Genomic DNA, 19,338 nt, shown 5'->3' on the forward strand with positions numbered 1-19,338 from the left:
TACAGATGATACAAAACTGAAACAAGCAGTTCATCTAGCATATGGTTATGCTGCCATTCAAAGGGGACTCAACAGGCTGCAGAAATGGAGAGGCAGAAATCTCATGAACTTTACCAAAGGAAAATGCAAACCCCTGCACGTACAAAGGAACAACCCCAAGCACCAGTATGCCCTACTGGCTGGGAAGCAGCTTGGCAAAAAAACGTCTTGAGGGACACCAAGCTGAAAACGAGCCCACACTGTGCTGTTGTGACAACCAACAGCCACGTAGACTACACTAGGAAGGCACTGCCAGCAGGTCAAGGGAGGCAATTTTTTGTCTCTACTCAGCACGGGTGAGCTCTCACCTGGAGTGCTGTGTCCAGTTCTGTCTTCCCAGTAAAATGGGCATACTAGAGTGAGTCCAGAAAAGGTCCACAAAGATGATGAAAACATTAGAGCATCTGACATAGAGGGAGAAGCTGAGAGAGCTTGGGTTGCTCATTCTGGAGAAGGGTCAAGATGGATCTTAATGTAAAAATATCTGATAGGGGAGAGGAAGACAGAAGATGCACTCACACTATTCTCAGTGATAATCAGGGAAAGGACAAGAGGCAATGAGCCCTAATTGATATTCAGGACAAAAAGACTTTTTAAAATGTCCACTCTGAAGTTACTAGGAATCTCCCTGATGTGAGGTTACTGTACTGAACCTTGTGACTAACAAGAACCACTCATGATCAAGTCAGGCAACAGGAAGAGCCATTTAGTAGCACGTTCTATAAATGCAACACAATGGCCCTGCCTCTCCTCCCTGGTAAAGGATCTCACATGCCAGTTAAGGTTGTTCCAAGGGGAGGGAGGACAACAGCTTTATTCTGCAAATTGGTTACTTGTATGGGATGCAGCAAAGGGGATGTAAGCTGTGAGTCAGGGCAGGAGGTACAAGCAAGTTCCAAGTATATTGTTACTGTGAAGTACCCTTTCCACCTCCACAAGATGCACCGTGTTCTGCAATTGAAATGGAGTTTACCGTTCACCCAATAAAACTGGAATGCTGTATTTCCGAACAGCCCAAAAAAAAAAAAGCTTGACCAATGAAGATCATGTCAGTTATTTAACACAAAGAGCTATGCCCTTCCTCTCCAAAAGCCTGACCAAAAAGTCCACTGAAGTCAACAGTAGCTTTCCTCTGAATGTAGTGAGTTTTGATTAGGTCCTTTAAAGACATATGATGGATTTTGCTCTGGAAAGCACTCTGTTGATAGGGAAGAGCAGAAGGCTGTAAATACCCAAAGAGATAGGTGATTAGGGAAATGAACTATCTTGAGCCATGTCTGAGAGCTCTTCTACCCAAACAAGGAGTGGAATCAATCGTTTCCCAGACAACAGAGGCCTTTTGTCATTGCTGGATTTGGCATTTAAACTGCAGAGGACAAGCACAGGACAGATGTCTAAAGCTTCATCACAACCATGTTTTGAAGGTGTTTCTTTAAAAAAAACTCATTTAAGACAGGAAATTATTCCATTGTCTCATCACCTGTAATAAACCAGTAAAACTCAGATAAGCCAGTGGAAAAGAGAACCAGCTTTGTATCTGCTCAGTTTCCTCTTACCAGTGTCTGTTGGAAAGAGGAGACTACAGTTTGTATTTTTGCCGAAGGTCATTTCAGAGACAAATTAAGAAACCCTTGAAGCTACCACATATTATTGCTTAATGGTTCCAGTTTTATAATTTTTTGCACACTGGCAAATTGCCAGTGAGGTTGTGCAGAAGGTTATTGGCTTCAAGACCTCGGCAACACAGAGCAATGTACACCCCAGAACAGAGCAGGTAAGATTTACTGTCATTCTTCATGTTTCAAAGAAATACTGCATTGTATTTAAATCATACAAAGATGAGCAAGGGACAAATGCAATCACAATGCATGTACAGACTAAAAGCAAAATATGATAACAGTACAAACACTGCTACTAATTTTACATTGTAATAATGGTATTTCCTGTATGAAAACTTAACATGAGCAAGAAAACCCAAAACCAAGCCAATGCATATGTTGAAAAATATTTCCTTAAAATATCTTGACTTAAATGCTCAGACGTGGAGAATGGAAATACTATTTTATGAGCTTCCCAAGTAAAAATTACTGGTTTATTGTAAACTCAGCACTGGGCTTTACAAACAGATGTGCTTCTTCCAAACTTCCTCCATCCCATCCATTGTTTTATTTATCTGATTTAATGCAAGATTCTCTTACACAAAGCAAAAATGAATGCAACTGAAACTCCTGTCCTAATTAAAGGTTTCTTTGTTCTATTATGAACCTTACTTAACTGCTCCATATTGTTGCCCAGAAGAACAATACCTTTAAATCTCTAATCCCCACAAGGGAAGAGAGTCCATTTGGTGCTTTGTACTAACTGTAACAAACTGGCTCGGGGACAAAATACTATTGAGAAAAATGTGTTAATATAAACTTTCTTTTCTTTACATTTCTAATATTTTGTACACTTAGTTGTGTGCAACTGCCTTCTATACCAGCTCATGAGGTCTGAACTGTGGAGAGGGTGGAAGCAGAAACCTTTAAAAGATAGTTACTCAGAATTAGGTGTAGTGTCAGAACAGACCACAGAATTTGCACTACCACCCACGAAACTTTTGCAAACAAAGGGGACCTCCAGCTATGTTTCTCAGAAACTCTGGCCCTTGTAAGAGGGATAGGACACATAGGACAGCAGTTTTCAAACAGGTTATGGATTTTGCATTTAAAGCTAGAAATGACCAACAACCTCATCCCATTCAAAATAAATGCAAACCTTACTTTTCCAGCTCAGCTTTTTGTACGCAACCTGCAGACACAAGCCTGTAGCTAACTGAGCTATTTATCCTGCAGAATGATAAAAAAGCACGATACCAATGTCACTTGTAAATTCCATAGGTGGGAGCCACTGAACCCAACAGTGTCAAGCTTCTGAACAGCCTCTTGTTTGAAATTTGCAGATGTCTATTGAAATGGTCGTGTTCAGTTTTGCTTGGGGGCATAATATAGGAGGCTCCCATGGGAAATGCTTTTTAGCTCCTCACTTATCTCTTGACCAAGCATATTACCTTCCTCCACATCCCAAGTACAATCACAATACAGGCAAGTGTGTATTCAGTAACGAGACAGAATCTGTGGCCAGTCCCCTGCCATATAATGTGGTGCACATGTACCCTAATTATACAAAATGCATTTCAGGTCACAAGACAACAGTATATCTAACCACAACAGAAGGAGGGCATGTAGGGAAAAAAAAATAAGACTCATTGTAATAATAACTTGGCCCACAGCTTGCCCCAAAATCCTACTTGGAAGAGCTCTCTGGATGGGAGTGATTCTGATAAACTGAGTCTGGTCTATGGTCCACAAGTTGGCTATGTTCAAGGGTAGAGAGTATTATCATGATGGATTCAGGGACTTGCATTAAAAGTAAAAAAACACCGTTTTCCGGTTAGTGGCCTGTATTTTATACACACACAGACACATGTTCAGCAACACCACCCTGTCACCCAAGTACTTTTTCTGTTAGAATGTTTAGGGAAATAGCATGTCACATCTGTAAGGCAATTCAGCAAACTTCTAGGAAATACAAACACAAACCTTTTTAATACTAATGTAACATTTGTTCATGAGGCAAAAATCATTCCCCTTGTTCTATCTTCTACAGAACCTTCACTCTATCAATATTGCAATTTCACAGCTAAACATATTAATAGGGTCATAAATATTCAGATTATGTAATAAAGACAGTGAAAGCAGCTGATATAATGCTGTTAACATTCATTAACAGCAGCTGGGAGGGCCCTGCCAAATGTTGCTTTACATAACAGGTCATGACGCTCTGACTGCATTAAGCTTCCTGATCACTCTTCCTTTATCTGCTATGATTTTGAACACAATACGAGACAGCACAGACTAACCAATGGATTTAGAAGCCCTTTCAAGCACATCAACATTTCAAAGGTTTAAAAGATTAAAATGTCAAAAAGAGCCTTGTGGTTACTATGTTTGTGCTTTTGCATTTTATAGTGCAGACATGAAACTGACATTCACATCATCTATCTGCACAATTCAGGGCCTCCACTAAATTTTCAAAGTGAGTTTATTTAGATGTACTATACTATAGATAAGCAATATGCAAAAAAGGAAAACAACATTCAGTAAATTGAAAACATCTCTACTACAGTTTTCAGAAGGCATCTTGAGTATTACTGAAACATTCTGTGATGTGTGCATAATCCTGCCTGCAATCTACAGTATCTTCAGAGTTGTATCTGAACCAGGTGACGGTTTTTGCTTTGCTTCAGTATATGCTGCATTACATTTCCTGTGCCTCTGTACAGCCTCTGCTACACTGAAGAAGTCAAGATTCCCAAAGCATGGATCAGATCCTACAAACTCTCAGGCAAGCAGCAGTCAGGCACATGGGCTGTGGGACTAGGTCAGAACATTTTACTGTAAAAAACAATGACTCACAGTTTGATTCATTCATTTTGCATATTTTGATGCCAAAATTAAGCCAAATCCTGCAGACATATACAGAGATCAGTAACGCAAAGAAGGTTTAGAGCTCTGGTGAGGTCAACAAATTCATGTGTGTAAAGTAAACAAGGTTGTATATAACAGGACACACACGGCAGCTACTATACTGCTTGTAAAAGCAATGCCACTTCATTCATGCCTCCAGCCCTGCATTTGTTAGCAACTATTCAGAGCACTGAATATATTACAAAAGCTAATGCTTTAACAGACTGAAATTTTACAGCAGTGGGTCTCAAGCTTTTCCTGTAGCCAAAGCTCATTAGAGGGAATTGACAGGTCTACACACAACCGAGGAGTTTCAGTAGCACTTACTAGCTCTGGCTCCACCCCATCCATGGGGGGGTATTGCTTCAGCAAGGCCCACCTCACAGCCTGGGAAACCACAAGCTAAAGTAAAGAAGGCCTAATTAATTACCCATTGTTAGTAAAAATCTTAGGTGTTACAGAGAAAATAAAATTTACAAAGGGAAACACCGGTTTCATCAATACTCATTCAGCTTTGTGAAGCCTGCACCTAACTACAAGAAACATGGTATTTGGTTTGTGAGTAAGGCTGCCTGCCTTCAGTCATTTCTGAAGGCTCTTGTCAGTGCATTCAACCACCTGAAATTAAGATCACTCTTCACTTGAAATTAGGTGGTCTTGCCCAAGTTAGAGCAGAGCCTTGCCCTAGACTTTAAAGCATTTTTTTCACTAAGTCTGGTCTGTTTTCACAAGAATACAGAAGAGGTATGTCTTCACAAAACTACAAACTCTTGAGATGAGATTCAAAGGGGTAATTCCAATGCTATAAACACACTGTAATAGGCAGAATGGCCCATTTGATCCTAATAATAGGTCTGAATACCCACTGTACTGTACAATGTGCAAACTGTAACTTAAAAAAATTTATTTCAGAGCATCTTGTAAATAGACCTCACTACTCACCTACTCACATACTCTCTCATGCTACTGAGATCTTATGAACTAAGAAACAAGTAAGCACAGAGATGTTATCTTAAAAAAAAAAAGTCTTTGGAATTAAGTTCACTTTCAAGTATCCTAACACAAGCAATGCTAAGGGAAAAAAAGCCACATAATGTAAACAGCATGAGCTCTGCAAGTGCAATGTTACAACTGAGAAAACAACAGATTACACATAAATACTTAGAGAACTGAAGTTTCTAATAAGTCTTCACATACATGCTATCTCCATCTTCACGGTATCTTTAATATGCTTATGAGCATACTCTTATCCAATATGAACTGCTACTGATCCAGAATGTATTAGCTATTTATTTAACAGTAATTTTTTTTTTAATTTTTTTTTTTAGGAAAGTACTCAAATAGCTAGATAAATTACTGGGCAACTGAGTGGAGTTCAGGACAGAACTAAGAACAAGTTGTTCTTTCCAACACAAAATACACCAATTCAGAAACATACCTGAAAGGTCTTCTTAAATCCCCTTTTTAAATTCAGTTGAAAAGAATTTGGACATTTCCATAATTTCCATCTTCTTGCCTGATCCTGAGCCATGGCACTTTGCATACAGCTGTTCAAACAACCTGATTTCTCCAAATGCTGCTGAAGTAGTGCAAGTACAGAACAGGGACTTCAGTGCACCCAAGTAAAGCCCAATATCTACAAGTACCTTGGCACTTTGAAGCACTGTCTGCTCCCCCCAAAACAAAGGAAATAACTGATCAACTGCTGTGACTGATTATTCAGGTTTCCTCCTTCTTACAGCTATATTAGTGCACTGAAATGATTCACCACTAGCCACTAAACCCCAAAACGTTCACTCTGATTTGACTAACAACTGCAGGCTTGCCTCAGTAATATTTGCAGATCCACTCTGCCTCTTTCCTCCTTAAACATCAGTAATTTTTCCACCCTGAAAAAAACCAAAACAACCACCCCGCTCTTCACAGATATTAAGTAAATCAGAAATATCTGCAGAGTAAGACTCTGGGGGCTTCAATGAAAGCAGTTCGTAAATCTGCAACTCAGGTAACTGGGGAGCAGAATAGCCTGGAACAGAAGAGTGATTATACTGTGTGAGGAGAGAGCTGCAGGAAGAGTGATGGGAGCAAAAGTTCATGCAAACCAACATTCTTTTGTGGGCCTTTCAAATAACTCTGAACAAACTTTTTTTTTTTTTTTTTTTTTAATAGATTGTCTGAAAAACTAGAGGCAACCTGCCAAAAATGTCTTAAACACTGGCAGGGCATTAAGATTAAAAAATCAATACAAAGGAAAGGTTCGGGGGTTTTTCTAGATATTGTATGACCACATGCAAGGAATAAATAAAACATCCTCTGAATACTCCCCCCCTCTAGGTTAATAAAGTAAGTATTCTTAATTTAGAATGGTCACAAAAATATCTGAGTCCTACAGCCCTCCTTCCTTTTCCATTTCTTTAAAAAAATACTAGTAGAGGAGGAACACACACTTGCTGGAATACAAAGTGATACCTGTATCTCACAGGTGACTGCTACAACTACCAGATAATGGATTCATAGTCACCCTGTAAACAATTAAATATACATTAAGTCTGGGAGAAAGCGGGAGAGCTTCAACAAACAAGAAAATAGGGAAACTTGTCCCAGAGTACTCTGTTCTCTTGTTCTCAGGGCAATCATTTGCAAGGTGGGAGAGCTGGATTCAAGACTCAATTTTGAGTAAGGTAAATGTGCAAAAACAGACTCCTCATACAAATGCTCTGTTCACTGGAAAGGATGCACTGATCAGATTCCTAACACCAGAATTTCATACGTATTTCCACATGGCTCAGCAAAACAAGCTAACATTTTTAGGTCTTCTCTAGTGACAACTCAGATGACATCAGTTTGGATGGGGCCAGCACTTATCTCTTGTCTCTGCAAGCTGGACTCAAGGCAGTTTCTGGTCTATAAATAAGGGAACCGTTAGTGAGATGCTGTGCTTCAAATTATAACTCCTGCAAACAGTCTGCAGAATAAACATGTAGGCCAGTATATGCAATCGCATAAACATACCCACAGACACCTCTGAAGGGAGACAGCAGCCAAAGGGGAACTAAACATGGCCCCTGAAAAGCAAACACAAGAGCTGGAGTTCTTTTATGGATTTAATCTCATGGGGTATTTTTCACCCTAAGCCTCTTTGAGAGCCCATATGGAAGAGTGTGAAAACGGCTGTTGTAGCCTGAAAGTCTGTTCTCTCAGACCTGAGCAGAGACCTCCCCCATTACACAGAGGCCCTCCGGCAACCACCAGGGAATGACACAGAGCTATACTGAACTGGCTGGCAAGCCACCAGCAAAGCATGTGCTTGGTATCTCCTTGAACAGTCCCTCTGCCAAGCTATCCTTTCTAACCAGTAACCTGCTACTTTGAAAGTCAGCGTGGTAGGTATTGGATGAATTACACTTTGGCTATTACTTTCACCAATTTTGCACTTTTGATATGAAAAAGGAGGTTTTCTTGTTCAGCATTATCAAACCAGTTATCCAGGATTGTCCAGAAAGTTTTCCCAGATATGTTCTGAAAGGCAAGCAAACGCTGCTAAGCAAATTTTACACACACTAGCTACTTGGTCTTTGGTGGTCAGTTTTATCCCTGCTCTTTCACCAGCCTCTCAGTACTGCATGCCTCACTGCAGCCTAATGCAACATACATGTACTTCACCAGATTGTACTTGACCATATTGTTCTGAGACATAAAAGCAGTCTCATACAGAAAAGGTGCTTCAGTTTTCTGTATGCAGGTACAGTCTGCCAAAGCCACACATAATTCAGTATTCACTTCCCCTTATTCTGCTAAGTTTGTCTTTTTATTTACTTGAAGTAGCAGAAACATCTCCACAAGCCCAGATATCATGCCTTCCTAAGATGCCTTTTTTCAGCATGGTTATCATACTAATGCATTAAAACCTTGGCAGATATACCTGAAGTAGGAATAAGTCTCAAAGGAGGGTTGGAGGAAAAACAATAAAACCTCCCAGCTCTCACACCCCATAACCTCTCAGGCCTAACAGAAACCTGAATATGCAACATTTTTTTTCCTGTATTCTTAATGTATATGTTGTGGTTTAAATAACTGTTGATAGAGAGCTGTCTGTCCAGACTCCAGTGGAGGTCAGTAACTTCAGTCAGGGGCAAGGAACAGGGTGGTTTGAGATGCTCCTGGCTCAGTTGTTTCTCAATGAGACCATACGACCAAGTGTGCAAGGGGTAGTGTATTCCACTATCCCACAGGTGAAGTTAAAGACAGCAGCAGGAGCACTGCTTAAGAAGCACAGGATTTGACCCACAGCTACAACATCATGGCATCAGAAGTGGCTGGCAATTAAAGGATTACAATACAGTCAATGATAATCCGATGAGCTCGGCTGCAGATGTGCACAGACTGCTCACAGCCAGCAGCCGAGGAAGACCGGGCACCGGGTGTGCATGACAGTACTCGCTGCTGCCAGGCTCCTCCACAGCACCCCTGGAGGAGCAGAGCCCGGAGTAGGTAGAGATCTGCTCCCTGCACTGGGTTCTCTCACCTCTTCTGCATAGGGGACCTTCTCCTACTCTGCATGTGGTTGTGACTTCAGTGCAAGTGTTTGAGGAGATTAACGCTTTTGTTCTATTTTCTGCCATGATGTTTAGAATCTCACTAATTTTATGCACTGTTACTTGGAAATTAGGAAGGCACAAATATATGAACGCAACCCTAGAAAAAGGCACATATGCACACAACCCTATTATGTTGGGTCTTAACCTCAAGCAGTCTTTTGGGCAGCAAAACATAGATGTCAAGTTGTTAAAACGAGTTCTTAAAGCAAGTTCTTAAAGATACCAGTTATCCCTTTGCAACACAGAACAAAAGCTAGCTTTCCATTACACATCTTGTTCTTCTTGGAGCTAGCATTATTTATGCCAAGAATACAGAAACACCAATTTGCCACATACACAGGGCACCTACGAACAAGGGTTTACAGACTTTCCTTCCCACTGTTCATCAAATTAGTGAGTGAAAGAGGAAGACCATGCTGTTCCATCGAAACACAACAACCTGGGTGTGTTAAGTATGCTATAATAACAGTGAGAACTTCTTTCTTTTTCGTATACCTCTGAAAGCCTGCATAAACATTGCCTTAGGAGCAACAGTAACTTCATGGCTATCAATTTAGTTGCAGTGTGTTCTGGTACAGAGGCTTGTATTGCCATGTGTCTAGCCAGCAAGGAGAACAAGGTCTAGAGGCACTAGGCAGCTGCATGTCACTGTGGCCTGGACTACCAGAAAAGGACTGTGAGGATGATCAAGTGCAGTCTGCTGTTACCACAGGCAATCCTATCTTATGATATTTCCTTAAAGATTATTTACTGGACAGTTGGCATCTCAAAAATAATAATAAAAAAAGCCCAGGAAAGGCTGAAGTATTGTGTTTTGTTGTTTGTTGTGTTTGGTTTTTTTTCCAGCAGAAAAAGCAGAATAGATCTTCTTTTTCAATAATATATTAAAAAAACCAACAAAACAACTAAGTGACTTGCAATCCCTTCGATTTCTCTTATTAATTTCTAAAACAGTGACTCAACAATTGAGTTAGAAAGTTTCAGTTCAGATGTCTGCTCATCTTGGTCCTGAATGAACACTTATTTTATCTTGCCCCGGAGCTAATGCTTTATATTGTTTATCCTCTCTTCTTTGACTCTTAAAAAAAAAAGTCAATTGGGAAAAGCAAAGAACAGCGAGGCTTGAAAGAAGACAGGCTGCTGAAAGAACAGAGCCACACAAGAACTATCCCTGAATCTCATTAGACTTCTGTACTCTGTAAACATGAGCAGATTCCTCTGATTTTCAGGAAGCAGATACTCTGAACTGGTTGGAACAGTAGAGACCGGTTTCTTTTACCATATGAGACAATGTACACTGGACAGTGAAAGAGGATCAGCACATCTCCTTATTTAGTTTAACACACACAGAGCAAAGCCAAAACTGTATGCCACTTCGCTTCCAGTACCTTGGAAGTAACAAGTGAAAGCAGCACCTTGAAGAGTCCTGACACAAGACAGTACCAATGCACTGCTAGCAGATTCTACATGCAGAGTAATTCAGATGAGTAAGCAGTGAGTTAGTTAAGGAGCTTGGAGAGTCCATTTACATGAATCTGCAGTAGTCAGTTACATTTCCCACAACAGCTAATTATGTAAAGGGTTACAATCATCACTTCCTGGAAGTCATCATCCGGCAAGCCAGCTGCAGTTGCTTTTTATTCCCGATATAGTTAACAAGAAACAGTACATGGTAAGTGTTTTAATTATACTTTTTGTAAGTTCTATTTCACAATAGAAAAATGATTTTATGTCTAGTATATTTTGAGAACGTTTTGGTTAATATGCTAATACAGCTCTATTGCCTGCTTGTCAGCACTTCTGCATCTGAAATGGAAAGTCTCAGAAGGTTGCAACTGAAACTCAAACAGGTTTTACCAGTCAATAATAGATAACATAACAAAGTTAATAGGGACATTCTAACTGATTAATCCATGATCACACTTCTAAGCAAGTTCTACTGGAACTTTTTCTAGAAAAATGACAAATAAAAGCTTTTTTTCCCCCTCTCAACACTGAATTAAAAGCAAACTCAAGGTAAATGCAGATCAAGTACCCACACACCTTTGGAGGGACTTCATTAAAATCAGATCAACTGCCTTGTCCCACACTAGAGTTTGAAGTTAGCAACACAGGTCATCTTTAAGTAATTTCACAGATATGATTATTACAGAGTCAAATAATAAAGAAGACACTTTCTCCATAGCATTTTCTGAGAGCAGTTAGTGGTTTTGCTGGTGTTTGTTTACTACAGATTTTTCAGATGTAGGAGTCTAGGCCCTTTTCTCACTCAAATGTTTAACGTGAAAGACTATGAAGAGCACTTCCTACCTGCAATGTCTACCTCAGTAACATGGACCTAGAACTGGGACTATGTTATTGTGCCAACCATGAACTAAAACAAGCATCTTCTGCTTCTAGAGAAGACAATCTCTTCGCTACAATGTTTGCACTCACTGACTAACAGAGATTAATACACAGTCATGGCCATGCCCATACACGAACCAGTTCTTGGAAACAGTAGTTTTGCTTGGGGTTATGGAAAATGAAGAATGTTTTGGAAACAAAGAGATTGCATCTCAATCCCAGTATCTAATAAATGGTCACCTCCGGGTAAAATCCAGGCTTCCAGTGGATTGTACGATGCCAGATTGAATACTTTGTCTTGAAATTCATACACAGGTATATGCCTGAGAGATAGTGACAGGAAGAGAGAAGAGAAAAGGCGCTGTTGAAGACATTTTCCTTGTTCAGTTACTACGGTGTAACTAACAGAAAAGGGCTTGAGAATACCAGTGTTTTGCCTGGACAGGATGGGCAGAGCATAGGTAACACACCTTTAGCCTACCAGGTGGCTATAACCAACTTGTGACACACTCTGTCTGCCAGAAGATAACTTCCTCAAGCTGCAGAAAACAGTAAATTCCTGAGGAAGTGGTGCCTCAGGATCACCACTCCCATTACAACAGATCAAAGTGAACTGTTTGTCTTAGAGCACTCCCACAGGACCAAGCCACCACACAAACTGCCCCAACAGCCTGCAGTTGTTTAAGTCTTGGAAACAAAGGGAAAAGACCAGTGATAACCAACTCCTTTGGTTTTGGTGCCAGATGCAGTCTTGGTAATGTAAAACACATGCAATGCAGCAAGCATTCCTCCTGTGCAGACAGCTCTGCCTTTTACCCAGGAGATGGTCCCTTCTCTCAGCAATGTCCACCTGTGCTTCATCACAACTATCTGCTACTGCACAGCTCATCAACATCATACCTCCTAATGTTATACACACAGTGATGCCTACCATTGCATCTTCAACCACTGCCTCAAATTTTCAGCTGTTGCCCTTCCTCTGCATTCACACATACATAGTGGAAGGTGTCCCTGCCCATGGTAGGGGGGTTGGAACGAGATGATCTTCAATGTCCCTTCCAGCCCAAACCTCTCTATGATACACATACAAACATACCTCAGGGTACTTGGCACTGTGCCTGAGAGACAAGAAGTGGGGAAAGAAAAGACATGAAGTAACTTCAGGCAGAACAGGCTATTCATTACTTGCAGCTCCTAGACTGAACAGCACAGAGCAAGGTCAGACAGCCTTGCCTTGGAGATGGCAAGCACTTGATCGGATCAGCCCAGATAGCTCAGAGCAGAGAGAACAGCAGGGTCCCAGGAAGGCTGGGTCAGTTACTGGCAAGGTGGGAGAAGCCAGTCACAGAGTGAAGGCTGCCATGAGACTCAAACCTGCAGGAAGCAGCAGGGGCAGCACACAGGGCACAAGGAGCCACAGTACACATTCAGAGTAATCACTCGTGCACAAAAACAACCCCCCACACTCCAAAGCCTATTTTGCTCTATGAAAGCTGAGCAGTAAGAGTAGATTAGACTCTAATAGGGATTAATACAAGTTAAGGTAGCACTGACTTGCACTAGGATGAACAGAAAGGCTAGAGGTGAGAGAGTGTGACAGGTAGATGTAGCAGAGGCTTGAAAAAAGGTAAAAGGGAGAAGAAGCACCATTGACACCTGCTTGGCTCCATTTTGTGCTCTTCTCCATGTCAATCCCTGTCCAAAATGGAGATCCAATGTGCTGCACTGTCACACCATGGTCAGTGATTTCTAATAGGCTGTGAAACGGTCAGCAGTGAATTTCTTATCCAGTCCCAACAGCACTGACCCACTTTTTTCCAGAGCCACCATCCATCACCTCTGACTGACAAGGAGACCAGTTTTCACAAAATGCAAAACCTAACCCCAAGCAAACTTTAAAGCAGAAAATGAGATATAATTCAGATCCCATTCTGTCTTACCGCAGCCATTTCAAAGCTTTAAGTTTAATTTTATTAGCAACTAGGACTCCAGTTCATAAAAAAGTGACCAATAAAAGATAACGGCAGGAAATTAAATGAACCCTAGCATGATTTAGAGCCTTGCTCTGGAAGTGTAAAAATGCAGAGAAAGTACATTTAGAAAGAAAAAAAAAGCCTTAAAGAATTTATCATAAAAGGATCCATGCTGCTTCAGAGTGAGAGGCAAATTAAACTTCCTCAGAGAGTAACAGAAAACACACAGGTACACAGGAAACATAAACTTTTAAGGATGCGTTATGCTTGCCACATTGACAGAATGAAACACTGATCAGTCCATCTACTGCTTACCCTTCCATGTGTGCTATAGCAATTTGGACTTCATTCACCTTTAAATTAAAGTAAAATAATAAATGTAATTTTGCTGCAGTGCTGGGAGACACCAGATGCAGTGCAAGGTCAAACCAGGAAAAAAGTAATTGTTCAGTTTATGACTGAACTACCTAAATCTGCAGATATCCTTTTCAGCTGCACAGCCAACTATAAAGTTGTTAACATGTATCTAGACAACTGAAGTTTGTATTCTAAAGAGAAGGATCAGAGAGCAGGAAGAACACAGTAATGGGAAAAGGTAAGGTACTATCCTTCATTAGCCTCTCTCTCAAACATTGTTGAAAAACTGCACAGAGAACAGCCTTTCTGTATAAGACAACACTCAGTGTGGTCAAGCTCTCTGATCAGAAAAACTTCTCTGAGCCACACTTGAGAAACTTGAACTTTGGAAAGTGGCATCAATTCACCAGAATTTTTCAAAATTAAACTTGAGAATTCTGGAGTAATCCAAGGCACTGAATCTTTCATGACAAAGATTTTAAAAATATAATTTTCAGGTAACTTTACTAAAACGTCAACCCAATTTGTATTTCAGAATTCAGCTTTTCCTCAGAGAGGCTCCGGTTGTTGTTTTAATTCTAGATTGGTTTAATCTGGAGTAAATTGAAAATCAGTTTCAGAAATTATAATTTTTATGGAAAGTGGAAATTCATTAGGCAGTATAATATAGAGTACCAACAAATTGCTTCTGGTGGAAAATAGGACTATTTTGTTCTGAAAAAGTTCATGCAAATATTGATCTTACAGAAGTGTCTGTTATCACAAAGTCACTTTGGGGCTTTTATCATAAAAGCAACATATTCCCACTCTGTCGCTTCCAACTGGAAAATGACGGTGGGAAAAGGAAGCAACTAAGCAGCTCTTCCATCAGTCCTTTTTGGTTGGAGACGTGGTTGCATAGGAAGACCAAGAGACTGATAAACTCCAAAGACCCTCAACAGTTCAAACCATACAGAGTGTTTAACTGAATAAAGAGGCCCAGAAAATTAGTCAGCACAATGCTTACCTATGCTTCTCCTGTGCATGGAAGGCCAGCTACAAGTCTTAAAAAGGTAAACATGCCAGGGTAACACTTGAATCATCTGAAAGCCATTGAACAGCATCCCCAGTCCTCAGCTACTACTACATATTTCTTCCTAGGTATTCCAGATCTCACTAGCTCACCCTTCACCACACCCAAGATAGCCACATGGACATTAGAGGATGATTGAGTGTTTCTTTGCTACTTCAATTGCTCAGTAACTTTACCAACAGACACTATGTTACTGTCAGTACCAAGGAGCCGCTGGTCCTCAGAATACAAAAGGCAGGGTAGTAATAGGCTACTGTAGCCAAATGACCTCTGAGTTAAGGTGTGCCTTGTATAAATCTAAGTGGGGTCATGTATTAGAAATTTAATACTCAACTCCTAACCATACTGTCAGTCTGTTGCTCATTTAAACAGGATTCCCTCCACTTTATATCTCTAGTCATAGTCCCCACCCCAGATGCAAGGTTGGTAGGAAACCTACCTCTAATGACTTCAGAAGGCCTATAAAATGATCACAGTCTTCAGAAAAAAACATGTTCAATTGACAGTCTGGATGATCATGGATATTTTAAGAAGTGATTTTGCTCAGTAATCAAATAAAGTCTGCAGAAAGTCTACAGGCATAATGCCCAAGCTATTTTAACAATAATAAAAATTGTTCATCAGAACTGCCAAAATGTTATTGAATAAACAAGCTCTTGACACCTGTCCTAAAGCTTTTGAATTAGAAAGTTGTACCTCATTGCTGTGAGGTAAGTGCTTCAGCAAAAATTATCAAGCAACAACATAATTCTGGAATTGAAGTATATGAAGATTGCTCATTTCCAATGAGTAAGTTAGAGAACCAAGCAATACTTCCCACACACCTTTATGTCTGCAAACTAAGGTATCTATGTCATCATAATACCCTTACATCCTCAAAACAAAAGGCATAGGTATTACTGTAGGCAGATCTAACTTCACTATTAAGAGATCCTTAAGAAATACCCTTCTGTGTTCCATATGATTTGCAGGGAAGTGAACACAATGCCCTTACTGCTGCCATTTGGATAGTTCTTGACAGAAGTTAGCCTGAAGAACAGGGATGCTGCAAAAAAATCTGCAATAAGATGTTCTGCCCAACAAGCCAGGAGTATCCTGTCCACTTCAGCTTGACAAACAGGTAACATTTTCAGACTTTCTACTGTTTCTGTATGACCTCCACTAAAGCAACAGCCAACCTACTCATGTTGCTGAAAGTTCAAGGAGAAGATGTCAGTTTACACCATCCAGGAACCAGGCAGAACAATTAACATCTGTTACTGCTTCCTATTTGAGCAGTTAAGAGCAGAAAAGCTATGTGAAGAATGGCACTGTTAAATCCTCATTTCCAAATATGGCACCATTATACATACCCTACAGCCCATGTACATTAGAGGCCCCTCTTTCTTCAGTAGCAATGTTCAGACATCTTACAGCAGGATTTACAAATGCACACACATCAGTGGTATGGTTTCTGAATTGCCAACACTGGTGTTCAGTATGCTGTGCTCAATGCAACCTCATAAAAAGGTAAGGGATATATGTATGTGGTGCTACACTCCTTTGCACACACCTCTCCAGAGGACTTCAAATGGCTAGTTTGCTGCCAAATTGTCCAGATCCTTCAGGCAACTACACATGTCAGCAGTGAGAAATCAGCTAGCCATTGCAAACACCAGAAATCATAAGCAGCAAAAGCGTTTTGGCCACACCCTTTCTTCTACCCTAAAGCATGAAATTCCAGGTGGTATATAGAGATCTGCATTCCTGCAGCTATATTCACTTCAAGTTACCTTGCTGGCTAACTAGGACTGATTCCTTAGACCTTGACCACCCAACATCAAAAAGATTTTCACAGTATCATGGAATGGTATCATTACTTTGTTATAGTATCATTGAGCTAGCATTCAGCATAATTATGTATCGATAGAGACAGTTCTTGCCACTTGAAACAGAATTGTAGTGATGCCAGTTAAAGAAAAAGAAGCGCTGGCTACAATTTCTAACCGAGCATACTTTTTCAAACAGCTGCTAATCAACAATTCAGGCAAGGCAGTCACAACCAGACACACCACAGACAACCACAAAGGAGCAAAAGCAAATAAAAATTCCTACTAAGCTACGTTTACAAATGCCATCTCTTTCTGCAATTATGATGGAGGACCATGACAGCAAGGAGCCTGATTATCAGAGATGCTTGCTACCTGTATCTTTGTTTATAAAATGATCTAGTATATGTAGCTGAAGGGCACAGTATTTTTTCTTCATTATTCAAAAGAAAAGAATGGCTTATACAGCAACTGGCTGTAGTTAATAAAGGCTGAACTCGTAACAATCGTGTTAGGAGGAGGCAAAGAACAGCTTGCACACTCTGTGAAGAGCTTAAGATCTTGAACATATTTTCTGCTCAGTGATCAAGACAAATCTCCACAGAGAAGCAGAGCACCAATCCTCCAAGAGCTCCATGGCAGTGAATCCACCAGCTACACGAGAGCTGTCTCAGCCCTGCCCATTTCAAACCAACACTTGAAGCACGGCCTACCTGCCAGCACAGAGAAGACCCCTCACTACCCACCTGTCTGGCAGGTCTCTTGTTTTACTCAAAAATCTTTTCCTGGCCCTAAGAAGACTCTGATTGGTGACAGGTATTTTTCACAAAAAGTTAAGCTCAGGAATAAGAAAACTCAAAAACTACCTTTCCTCTTTTAAAAGGAAAAAGAACAATGAAACCCCAAGAGTTACCATGAAAATTTGATCTTGTGGGATCAAGCAAGAGGGAAAAAATACCGTGCAATTACAGAATGTCAACAAATCTTTGAACAGCTAAGGAGTGGTTCCTCCCACCCCGATTTAGACACCTCGAAGGTCCCCAGCCCTTGCCTGTGTGGGGCAGGAGGGCTTCCGAAGCCCACGAACCTGTGTGGAGACATGCTCCATCTCTGCACATCCACGGACTGTGGGCTGTATCAAGGAGGCTCCACCCCAGGGACATAAAGAGCACACCTACATAATTTTAATGAACAGTGTTCAGGTGTCACACAGGTTTTTAAACCCTGCGTTTCAGGTTAGCGTTTATTCTCAAAGCTTGGATTTATTGCAATTTGTGTACTATGCAATATATTCCCTGACAGCACCACGAAGAAAAGGATGGTGTGCTAAGAGACCCACACCCCAGTGCCCATGCCGCTACTTTTCCATCCTCTCTTCTACCCAAGACACGGGCAGAGGGAAAAACTCTATGTGAGGAGAGGAAACCCGAGGGTCTGGGAAGTGTTGGTGAATCAAGCCAGGGTCTGCCGGCACTGTCCTTGGCACAATAGTTGGATGCGGTACAGCCGGGCGATGCGAGGCTGAAATACTTCCTGGGATGCCTGAAAGGGCTCATTCAATACTCAAGGATAATTCTTTATTAGCCGTCGTGCACAGCCCAACACTGAAACTACAACCCTGAGGGGAGGGTGGGGGACACCAGCCATGTGCCTGAAGAAAGCGGCATGGCTTACTATTGTCTCTCGCTTCAGTTTCACTGCCAAGCCTGTGTTTTGGTTTTTTCCTGTTCCCCAACCCCCCCGCGCTACCGAAGGCGGTGGAGGCAACGAAGGTGCCCCGCCGGGGCCGGGCAGCGGACCCTCGCCGCAGCTGCCGCCCGGCCCCGCCGGCCCCTCACACAAGCCGGCGTCGCTCGGAGCGTGTTGGGGGGTGAAGCCCCCGCCGCCCCCGCCCCGCACCCCTCCCGCGAGTTGAGGCAACAGGGACCGCCCGCCCGGACGGCGGCGCCGGCCTCGGCCCGCAGCCTGGGGAAGGGGCCGGAGGGGCTCCCGCCGCCCCGCAGGGGCTCCCGCCGCCCCGCGCTTACCTTTCACTTGACTTTCATACTCCGCTATAATTTCTTTGTCCTTTTTGAATCTGCTCGGGGTTGACATTATCCACTTGCTTCTTCGGCTTCTCCCCCTTCTTCTCCTTGTTTTAAATTATTATTATTATTATTAATAATTATTATTATTATCTTTCTGGATGGGGCTCCCAAGTTGTATCAGACGGCCACAAGGCGCAGCGAGCGGGGCGGCGGCGGGGGCTGTGCCCGGGGGAGCCGCCGGCACCGAGGCGGCGAGGGGAAGCGGCGGCGATCAGACTAGCCCCGGCGCGGGCACCATCGCCTCCCGGCACCGCAAGGCGGTTCGCGGCCCGGGGCCGCCGCAGGGCGGGGCAGCCGAGGAGCCGCCGCGGGGCACCCACTGCCGCTAGGCGAGGGCGGGGGCCCGGCGGCTGCGCCCCACCATTGTTATCTCTGCTCACGCACCCGCCAAAGGGGAAGAGAAGGAGCGAGAGGGCGCGGGCGCTGGGCGGGAGGCAGGCAGGCGACCGAGCTCGGTCCCTACGCCAGAAGCACTAGTTACTCCTGTCGCCGCGCTCGCCTGGGTGGGGACTCGGCGCCCCGCCGTGACCAACCCCGGGCGGCAGCGCCG

General features: G+C 42.3%; 1 protein-coding gene across 2 annotated transcripts in view; it reads right to left on the reverse strand.

The window, feature by feature from the left end:
* Positions 1-18,968, reverse strand: part of SRGAP1 (SLIT-ROBO Rho GTPase activating protein 1) — a 141,308-nt gene extending 122,340 nt beyond the window's left edge. For both annotated transcript variants that reach the window (XM_051633294.1, XM_051633302.1), the window contains exon 1: positions 18,729-18,968. In XM_051633294.1, the coding sequence (XP_051489254.1) occupies positions 18,729-18,795 (67 nt within the window). In that variant the 5' untranslated portion in view covers positions 18,796-18,968. The remainder of the gene's footprint in view (positions 1-18,728) is intronic.
* Positions 18,969-19,338: the final 370 nt, after the last annotated feature.

This window comes from Apus apus, chromosome 1 (genome assembly GCF_020740795.1).
Source record: "Apus apus isolate bApuApu2 chromosome 1, bApuApu2.pri.cur, whole genome shotgun sequence".
Classification (NCBI taxonomy): Eukaryota; Metazoa; Chordata; class Aves; order Apodiformes; family Apodidae; genus Apus; species Apus apus.